This window comes from Branchiostoma lanceolatum, chromosome 9 (assembly GCF_035083965.1).
Source record: "Branchiostoma lanceolatum isolate klBraLanc5 chromosome 9, klBraLanc5.hap2, whole genome shotgun sequence".
Classification (NCBI taxonomy): domain Eukaryota; kingdom Metazoa; phylum Chordata; class Leptocardii; order Amphioxiformes; family Branchiostomatidae; genus Branchiostoma; species Branchiostoma lanceolatum.
Window position 1 is genome coordinate 11814301 of NC_089730.1, and position 11179 is coordinate 11825479.

General features: G+C 41.8%; 1 protein-coding gene across 1 annotated transcript in view; it reads left to right on the forward strand.

Annotated features, from left to right (window-relative positions):
- The window catches only part of LOC136442605 (NLR family CARD domain-containing protein 3-like), a 35283-nt gene extending 26753 nt beyond the window's left edge, over window positions 1-8530 (forward strand). The window contains exons 3-9 of the mRNA XM_066439549.1: window positions 2008-3201; window positions 3542-3658; window positions 3969-3996; window positions 4042-4079; window positions 4310-7265; window positions 8033-8087; window positions 8504-8530. Coding sequence (XP_066295646.1) covers window positions 2010-3201; window positions 3542-3658; window positions 3969-3996; window positions 4042-4079; window positions 4310-7265; window positions 8033-8087; window positions 8504-8530 — 4413 coding nt within the window. The 5' untranslated portion in view covers window positions 2008-2009. The remainder of the gene's footprint in view (window positions 1-2007; window positions 3202-3541; window positions 3659-3968; window positions 3997-4041; window positions 4080-4309; window positions 7266-8032; window positions 8088-8503) is intronic.
- The last annotated feature ends 2649 nt before the right edge of the window (window positions 8531-11179 follow it).

Here is an 11179-nt window from a genome sequence, read left to right on the forward strand (position 1 = left end):
GTAAACCAAAAATAGGATGATCGTCTGCCAGGCTTTTCACGGCGGGGTGTCTTTATTGGTCTATCTTTGGGTGCTATTAGCTAATTTGCAGGAATGTGTAAATTGTTTTCCGCAAAGCTCATTTACCAAATTCTATATGTTTGAACATAATCCCATGTCCATTTTCCATTTGTCTGTCAACGCCGGGGTTCCCCATTGACATGTAGTATCACCAAATCCATACTACAATTCATACTACAATTTGTTTTCCCGTCAATGCTTAATCCGCCGACATCGGGCGGAGATGTAGGAAGGCGGCTAGTTGAGTTGTCATCGACCCAAAAGTGATCAATCAACACCTCAGCTAGCTGGACGTTGTAAATCAATAATGTGCTCGGCTCATGTCATTGGCGTGCATGGACATGTATTTGTCAACCGTTGGACTTGCCGCAAATGGTTACTGACTGCAAACTCATCTGGCAATTATTTTTTATTTAAACGTTTCCTCCGATTTCTGTGATCGTGACCCGAGGCCGGACTTTTGCACCTGGCCTCACGGGCTAAATTTCAATTGATATAGAATATTTACTGACTCTTTCCGAAGGTCGTTGATACTCAGTGGTAACCTCTTAACGAGAGGCGTTTGACTATCAAAAAACAATCAGAAACGACATGCAAATTCAGAAAACAACAATAACCGTCACAACTTATAACTTAGCCTATCATGTTACCAACAACTTTGAATCACAAAAACGTTCTTTAAAAAATCTATCCTCATTATAGTCGTTTTGTCTGTTATTTATCTTCTTTCCCATGCTGAGCAGACGTCCCGACCGGTATATAATGCTTTCGTGTACCCCGGCAAAACGGACGTGACATATTCAAGCCCTACAAAAATGCCCCAAAAGACGCAAAAAACAGCCGAAGTCGAACATGAGACTGCTGTCAGAGTAGCTTCCGCGGCCGTTCCGCGTTGTTCTCTGTCGTTTGGACTGCTGTTGCAAGACGTTCCACGCCGTTCGGAGGCTGTTACAGGGCGTTCCACGCCGTTTAGACGGCATATAGAGGCCGTTCGTCACCGTAAGGACGGCAGCCGGATGCCGTTCCACGCCCGTTCGCACGTTCTAAGCCCGTTCGGAGGGCGTTCCGCGCCCGATCGGAGGGCAGCTGGAGGCCATTCCACGCCCGTTCGGAGGGCAGCTGGAGGCCGTTCCGAACGGCCGCGGACGGGCCGTTCCGAACGGCCGTTCGGTTGAGCGTTCGGAACGGCCGTTCGCATCAGCGTTCGGGAGGCCGTTCGACCGTTCACAGACCGTTCAAAGCGGCCAAACGGGCATATGACCGGGACGTTCCTGGCCGTTCAAGACGTTCAGAAACGTTCGTCAAACGTTCATTGAACGCCTCTCAACGGTCGTTTAAATCGAACGGGCCCGTTCCGGACGGGCCGCTCACGGGCGTTCGAACGCGTTCAGAAGCCCAGATTTTTACAGAGGGTGTACTGAGAGGCTACACCAAATAAATCCATGCATGCAATCAAGGACCTATATCGTGCAATAAAGTTCTTCATTATTATATTATTAGCAATATGTCCTTGATGCAGTTTGGTTTGATTACTTTCCAAAATAATTATGTTTTCTGCTCCTTTAATTCCTTAACTTGATATATTGTGGGTGGACAAAAATTAGATTCACACAAATTACACTAAGAGATCATACTTGCAGATACTGACTCGTGCTGCATGACTCACATTGAATGTTTAGGTATACCAGTACCACTACATTACATACAGAGAGAGAATGACATTATCATTCTATTCATTTAAGATTTATTTTTCTAAACTCATGACTGACAATGATTTCCAGTCCAGTTTTTTAATCCATGACACGTATGTCATCATACCTGTGGTGCAAAATCTTCTAAGAGGGTATATGTCCCTAATGATATATCAATCAACACCAATTCTGTGCTATGAATTATTCAAAATGTGCTGTAGTGTATTTATTCAAAATGCAGTTTCTATTGTTTCAGATATGACTTCTGTCCTGCTGGTTCATGATGAGTATGGCACGTCAAGGGGTGGCATTTCCACCATCAACCGCCAGGTGGCACTGTTTCTGGTGCACCTCGGTTTGAAAGTCTACTGCACCGTTCTGACAGCCACAGACAAGGATAGGGAGGACGCTAAGAAGGAAAATGTCATACTGCTGTTCCCGCAATGTGACAAACATGACAGACGAGAGCCGTCCTTATATGATCATCGGTCCAGATACCCAGACCTCCCCTCAGATATTGGTTTTGTCATTGGCCATGTTCTTGTTACCAGTAGGGCAGCTGTTAGGATCAAAGAGGAAAGGTTTCCTTTGGCCAAGTTGTACCTCTTCACTCATGTCTTACCAGAGAACACAGAGCACTACAAGGGGGAAGGGAAGGCTTTGGGTATTGAGGAAAAGATGCAAATGATCCTGGAAGATGCAGAGAAAGCTGATGCACTGTTCTCCGTAGGGCCTGCCATTTATGACTACTATCAAAACCAGTACAGGTGCCTTCAAGATCCATCCAAACCCCACTACCAGTTCCTACCTAAACCTTCAGACATCTTCATTGAAATACGACTGACATATGTAGAAACCAAGACCAAAACTGTGTTGTCCTTTGGTAGGGTAAGCGGTGTAGAGATTTTGAAGGGGTATGACTTAGGTGCAGCAGCCATGAGTGATGTAGCTAAAAGGTTGCCAAAGGCAAAGTGGCAGGCTAGAGGTATAAGTAAAGATGACTTCCAAACCAGCAAAGAGATTATTGAGGCCAACATTCACTCAGGAACATTTCACTTCACACCCCTTGAGTACGGAACACAAGATCAGATCTGTAGGGACATGAAGCAGGCCCACCTTGTCCTGATCCCGTCTCGTTCAGAACCGTTCGGCCTTGTTGGTCTGGAGGCCATAGCGGCAGGGGTCCCTGTTCTTGTGACTGACCAGTCTGGCCTGGCAGAGTTTATGCTGGACATTGCTCCTGAGTTTGATCACTGCGTCTTTAAGCTTAGTGGAAACAATGAAGAGGATTCAAAAAACTTGGCCAACAAAATTGTAGCGATGTTACAGAACAGCAGTAGTGAGTTTAAACTTGCCAAGCACCTCAAGGACAAGCTTTTGGGATCTAGGTATTGGGAAGAGTCCCAGAAGAAGCTTGCACAAGTCTGTGGAAAAGTTTACTGGAAACCAGGTAAGATCACCTTTTGAAATTCTATCATCACAATTGTTTGGAGTTTATTGTATTGAAAAGGCCAGTCTTTCTGTGCCATCGAAATACAAACAGTAGCTGCCGGATTCATCTAATTTAGATGACATTTTGCAATGCAATGTCTGGAAGGGCATGAACTTACTTATACATCTACTTACAAAATGTCTGTATGAGATATCACCATACATTGTACGCTATGAGTACAAATCTTCCAAACATATCTAATCTTCTCCCTGAAGTTTTTACATACTCAAATGTTATTCCAACTATAACATTGTAAAAGTGACATTGATATTGTAGCTGACAGTTTGTGTTTATTTAGCAGACACAACTCCTGAGGCAGCAACAGAAATGGAGACTGGGAAGATTGCAGTGGATGTTCCACAACATGCAGTGGAGAAAGCCTGGGGATCAGGAAGGGACCAAGCATCTTCCAGCTGTGAGTATACAGAACTGAGCTTTCTCTCCGTCTATTTCTTTTTTGTCCCCCTTGACGGAGGGAAATCAAAAATTTTATGATGTTCTCTCCCTAGATGTTGTCAAACAAAAGTCAACAAAACAAAGATGAATCCTGCTGTGAAACAGGTAATTTGTAATGAGTGAAGTGTCATTCATTTTATTGAGAAGTAAAGAAGAAATATCTTATCAAATCAGAAAAGCCAAAAACCATATGCAATCTTTACAATAAATTCAAACACTTGAATGGATATCACTTAGCAAGACAGACTAAAAATTTGAATTTGCCACAGATACTCCTGAAGAAGAGAATGATCCTGCATGCAAGCACAGAAGACGCAAGCACAGAAGATGCAAGCGCAGAAGATGCAAGCGCAGAAGACTGGACACAACTCAGACTACAGGTATGTAAAAAACAGTATTGCAAGGTTATTTGTCTTTATGGAAATGTAACACATTACTAGTAGTCAAATTTTCATAATCTATTTCATGATAATCTTTTATAAATATCTTAGACTGGTGTGCTCAAAGGTTTCATTGGTTCAGGAAGTATGTAAAATAATAATGTAGATATGTGTACAATTTTGTGTTGTAAGACTATTGATAACACATTCTATTGAATCTCTCTTTTCAGGGACAGAAGAACAGAGAAATGCATTAAGAAGTGCCATATCCACTTTGTACAAAAACACCCTTAACACTCTGAAGCCTTTGCCTTGGGATGATAGATTCACTCTTGACCTTGATAAGATTTTCACTAGTCTCAGTCTTCATGGCCACGGGGACAGAGGGATGCTTGAGTCACTTGATGATGTCTTTGACCATCAGACCAAAACTGATCTGGCTGAAAGATTAAATGTTTTGGTAGTTGGAGATGCAGGGAGTGGGAAATCAACTCTGCTTTCAAAGACATCTCTTGATTGGTCATGTGAGAAAGGCAGGCTATCAGAGATGAATAAGATTGTCTTACTCATTCGACTTAGAGAGGTCCAGGCAGGAGAATCCATTGCAGGGATCATATGGGACCAGTGTGTCACACAGTCAGAGGACATCAGTGTTGCTTCTATAGAGACATGTCTCAGGGAAAATGAGCCCAGACTGGTGTTCCTGTTGGACGGCTATGATGAATTGGTTCCAAGTGCAAGTCAGCCTAAAGAGACCATTCCTAAACTCCTTGGCCATAAATTGTATCCTAGAAGCATAGTAATAGTTACTTCCAGGCCGTTCTCAGGTGTTGAACAATACATGAAAGTCAACTGTGAAGTGAGGGTTGTGGGTTATTCCTCAGGTAATATACAGAAATATGCAACAACATATTTTGAAACTGTTTGTAAACCAAATTTAGCAGTTTCACTTGTCCAAGCACTTCAAGCCAATATTGTAGCTAGAAATCTGATCCAGACCCCCATGTTCCTCATGCTGATATGTGTACTGTGGGAAGAGGATTCAACCCGAGTGTTTCCAGGGACAATGTCAGGCTTGTTTCAGGAGCTGCTGACATGTGTAGTCAGGAAGTACTGTGTAAGAGATGGTCTGGCTATGCCAAATGATGAGTTTCCCTCTGAGGTGTCTACTGCACTGCTCCATCTAGGCAAACTTGCCTTAGAGTCATTGTTGAGAGGGGAAAGCTTGGTAGACCTTGCAAATGCCCCTGCTATTGGAGATACTGACATTCTTCTGAAACTTGGCATTGTTTCCAAAGAAGTATCTGCGTCCAGACTGCACCCAAGAGAACAGTTGAACTTCCCCCACAAGACGATGCAGGAGTTTCTGGCAGGAAGATATGTTGTCAATACCTCATCTGTCTATATGCATACATTATTTCCACAGGACACAGTGAAGGCACTTCTAAAGCAGGGCAACCTGGTGCAGTTCATTTGTAGCTGTTCGAGTAAAGCCACAAAGGAAATGCTGGCAAACTTTAACAGACTACACAAATCAGAAGTCGAACATGTGTCAGAAAAGTTTGAAAAAGTTCAGGGTAAAGAATTTTATACACCCCAAATGCAGAACACCTCACTTCATGAGGCTCATAAATGTTTAAAAAAGCTCTGCATAATGAGCTTGTATGAGGGTCAGGATCCCAAGCATTTCCCAATAGTGAGCACACTGCTGTCATCTCTGGACTTGACTATCAATGTCCCCTCTAAAGAAGGAGCTGCACTTAAGTACTACCTACAACATGCTCCAACTGTGCCTTGTGGAAGATCACTAAGTCTTACATTACAAGAGGTTAGTAATGGAGATGCTATAGAATATCTGTCTGGCCTGGTGCACGTGGTAAAATCCCTGCCTGACCTACAATTGTATCTGAACCTCAGTCGCTCTAGGCTCGGGGATTTGTTTCTGAAATTCCTTAATGCCATGCTACATCATTTACCCTGTCTGTTGAATATAAACCTTTCTCAGAACAAAATTGGAGAAAAAGACCTGGAACCCTTTGCTGCCATCCGGCAACCTGTTGCCAGCCTGAGGGTGCTTGATCTCTCTAATAACAAGATAGGGGATGTTTGTCTGAAATCCCTTGCAGGTGTGCTGCATCATCTATCCTGTCTGGAGAAACTGAACCTATCTAGGAACAACATAGGGAATGATAGGATGGAACCCTTTTCTGTCATCCAACAGCCTGTTGCCTGCCTGAATGTGCTAAACCTCTCTTGGAACAAGATAGGGGATGTTTGTCTGACATCGCTTGCAAGTGTGTTGCATCATCTGTCCTGTCTGGAGTGGCTGGACCTATCTTACAACAATATAGGTAATGAAGGGCTGGAACCCTTTTCTGTCATCCAGCAGCCTGTTGCCAGTCTGTATATGCTCAACCTCTCTGATAACAAGATAGGGGATGTTTGTCTGGGATCTCTTTCTGCTGTGTTGCGTCATCTATCTTGTCTGGAGAAGCTGGACCTATCTTGGAACAATATAGGGAACAATGGGCTGGAACCCTTTTCTGTCATCCAGCAACCTGTTGCCAGCCTGAAGGTGCTTGATCTCTCTAGAAACAAGATAGGGGATGTTTGTCTGAAATCTCTTGTTGCTGTGTTGCGTCATCTATCTTGTCTGGAGAAGCTGGACCTATCTTGGAACAATATAGGGAACAATGGGCTGGAACCCTTTTCTGTCATCCAGCAACCTGTTGCCAGCCTGAAGGTGCTCTACCTCCAACATAACAAGATTGGGGATGTTTGTCTGAAATCTCTTGCTGCTGTGCTGCATCATCTATCCTGTCTGACGATATTTGACCTGTCTATGAACAACATAAAGGACACTGAGCTTGTATCCCTTGCTGCCAACTTGCACCATGTCCCCAGCCTGGAGATGGTTAATCTTTTTAAGAATCCTATAACAGCTGTCGGCATCAAAGACTTTGCACAAACCATCCTCATGATGCCTGCACTAAAGGCATTGCTCCTGAACCCCCAGCAGACAGCCCACCTGGATGACACAGCTGCCACATCCATCACCACCATGCTGACCAGACTGCCTGTGTTGGAACGCCTGGATCTGCAGAACATCTCCATGGATGCTGCAGGGTTCCAGGCTGTGTGCACTGCTGTGGAGGAACATACAACTATGCAGGCCGAGGGTTTGCAGTAAGTTTAGGTTAATTCAATGAATGAAAATTCATCTGATATTGAAATATATTTCAATAGTAACGTTAGCCTTACTCATTTGGCAGGTAATTCAGATTGTTGTCTAACAACTGTATGACTAAAAGGATAATTTTGATTTATACATAGAAAACAAACAAACCTATTGTAAAATCAAGACCTTTCCAATGAGATTTATTTTCATAACTAACTGACTGTCTGATGATTTCTATACATGACCGAACATGTTTCAGAGAAAGAGTAGACTGCTTGCTTTCCAATAGAGTCTAGATTCCATGCACATTTTATAAACTACAAGGACAACATAAAGTCTTTGATTTTGTGTCTACTCATGCCCTGACCTGCCACTAACATTACTCAATATGCAATATACGAAGCAACGTCTCGGAAAAATAGCTTGCAGTCTGTCCATCTAATGGCAGTGTTGGACAGTGCTGTCTGCCAATCAGATACTTCCCTGGCCCTGTTCCTGGCTGTTGTTCTCAGTCAAGTCACCAGCCAATCACATCACCTCTTACAGACATGATTAGCTTGTAACTCACAGATACGTGAACAAACGATGTTAGAAGGACAGATAGTACATAGTGAGTCTGGTAGACAAACATCGTACATGTTTACAACTCAATTTTGGGGAATTCGTGGGACAGTGTGGGGAGGAGGGTCTAACAGAATCCAGGTCTTGGGACACAACAAAGATCCCTTTTGTGCCAATTTGCCAGTGTTTTATAGAAATTGTGTTTGTATTACAGGTACTCGATTACTCTAGTTCCAGGTTTGGACTACAAGAAGAAGTGGCAAGATAAGGTAAGCAAGCTTGAGATTTAACAACTTCAGCTGTTATGACAATCACTGTTCTCATCTTTTTCATACAAAGAAGTTTGCATCTGGCAACACAACAGGATAAAACCCTGAAAGCCAGTTACCAACAGGTGTCATGCACATACATTTCCAGAGTTCAACACCACGTGTGTGTGTTTTAGCTGGCAACATACCATCAATTATTACCTTCAACAATAATGATTTGAATTTTGCAATTTTGATTACCTTATATATTCTTTGTAAAAGGTAGAAATAACAGCAGTGAAATACTGTTTCATATGAAAGAGGGAGTGAACAGGATTTGGATTATTCTAAATGGTGGCCCAAACAAGCTCTATGGGTAATCGCATATTCGGTGCTTTTCATGCATGTAAGTGATGATGACCACTTTCCACTTGCAGGCTGGAGCCCTGCTAGTTTGGCTCTGATGATGAAGAGTCAGTGACTACGATGATGGAGACTGACTATGACATTGTAGGAATTTTATGAAATAACCCAACATTTATTGCAATGTACAATTAGAAAATCATAGGAACATGTACATCAGGACTGGTCCTTTTTCATTGTCAAGTCTGTACTTGCCAAGCTTCACGGAGACTGTGTAAAGCTTGTACACAAGTACAGGAAGAGGTTATACAGAAGTTTATCATGATTTGACAAATAATGATTTCATTATGTCTCACCATCCAATTCATCACTGTACTTATTGTTTCTATAGACAAGTATATCATGTGCTCAAAAACAGATAGAATGTTAAATTGTCTTCAGCTTAAAAATATGACTGTACACATCTGTTGAAAATATGACTATACACATCTGATATCTCATTGCAAGTACTTTAGTGGACCAGTTTTATAGTTTCAGAGTCAGAAATCTATTATATTTTGCATTTATCACTGTTCAAATCCTATAAATTCCTTGCACTAGCGAAGTGTTACACATCGATCATGAGCTGTAAACAGAATTGATCATGAATATTAGAAATGATGAAAGTCTTCTGCCAGGCATCCTCGTTCACCAGGACCCTTCCGCTCCACGTTACATCGCTCGCAGAAAGGGCCCTGGTAACACGGGATGGCATCCATGGTTATTACGATATCGCCACCAAAACAGCTTCAGCCAATCAGAGGGGTTAAAACCCGTTTGCTTCCTCTCATCGGAAGCAAGCGCGCAAAGAACGCTGGGAAGCTATCAACCAATCAGGTTACGTGTTACTGCTAGCTCATTAATTATTCATGAGCTACAACTGCCGTTTGTCCCAAATAAGGGTTAGCTCATTAACTATTCATGAGCTGCAACTGCCGTTTGCCCCAAATAAGGGTTAGCTCATTAATTATTCATCAGCAAGTCTCGTCGACCTGCAATAACCATGGATGCCATCCCGTGTTACCAGGGCCCTTTCTGCGAGCGATGTAACGTGGAGCGGAAGGGTCCTGGTGAACGAGGATGCTGCCAGGTTACATAGATGGGATATGTTTCAAATTTTATCTTTAATCTACTAAGTACGTAGAATGAGCATTGTCTGTACAGTTAAGTTGAAAGCTAGGGTGTGAGTTTGTCTCTGGATGAAATGTTTGTTAGATTAGTGATGCAAGTGCTGCTAAGATTAGAGATGAGTTTTGTATATTTGAAGACATCAAATTGAGTTACAGTATGTTCAATGGTATTTTGAAACAATAGAATTCATACAAGAATAACAGAGAAAAGAAGGAAACCTGGAGTTTTGTTGATTCCCATGGAAATATAAAGCATCACATGTATGTATATCGGTCCAAAACTATGCTATAAATGAAGTACATTTCATTGTGGATTGTAGCTTCTAAGATAGTAATGAAAATGTTATTTATAGTGATGTGTTTTGATCAACCAATTATAGCTGAACCTGTATCCTCAAACATGTCTTTTATTGCTAAGAAGTGAGAAGAAGCCAAATTTATATTTTTATTGTACTTCACTTGTATATATTTGTTACTAAACATGTCTTTGTGACCTGTTAGCCCAATGGGAGCAGAAATGTACAATACAGGTCATTATAAGGTCTTATAGACAGTATTTTTTACTGATGTATGTGTGTGTAAGAATCCTCATCTATAAAGTTTTGTGTGGGAATGAAAAAAATGTATTCCAAAGTATGTCTCTTCATCATTTTACTTTGTTGTATTGGTACTATACTACTAAGTGCAATAACATAATTGGTGCAACTATATATTGCACTACATCTAGTATGGAAAAGAAGGATCAACAACTAACAATGAATGGTTACGTGATTGTCAGCTGAATTCACAACAACGTGTAGACTTCAGCATAAGTCCTTCGTGTATAGAGTCCATACCGATTAATTTCCTTTAACACTTTACAGTAAAAATCAAGTATTGCTTTAGTCAGGTCAAGGAGGTTTAATCAGGTTTGATTAAACCTCCTTGGTCAGGTCAAGATGGAAACAGCTGAGGAAAACCTTAGCTTGTCTTAGGCCGTGTTCACTCTCTGAAGCTGTTTTTATGTTGATATCCTAGTTCAGCATTATTTCTTAAAATCTGGGAATGAACAGATGGTGTGGCACCAACTTATTCATTGAAAGCCAGGCGATTTACTTGGTCAACACTGACTTGATTTTATGGATGACATCCGCACGCATCAGTTTTCGACAGTTCCAAAAAGGTAACTTTTGTTACGTCATCTTCTGAAACTGTACTTTATGTAAGTTATCTCCTGAAAGGACACATATAGAAGTTAGTCTGCCACACCGTTTTCTGAAATAACAAGACAACATAGTATGTAACATCCAAACAGATGTTAGCGTGAAAGAGCGTCATGTATTCTGAGTGACGGCCGGGCTTCTCTGACAGTTCCTTGTCCCATATAAGCAGATGTTACAGGAAAACAGATGATGTCCGCATATATTTTTAGCCTACTCATCACATACAATTAGTGATGTGTATGTTGATACACAATGTAGGTGGCACATCGAAGAGCGGCCAAGGGATTACATACTTTCTTTCTCGCGTGACGCCTAAACCCCAATCCTGTACATGTTCATGCCCATTCGTGCTTTTGAATGTTTTCTAAATGTACGGGAA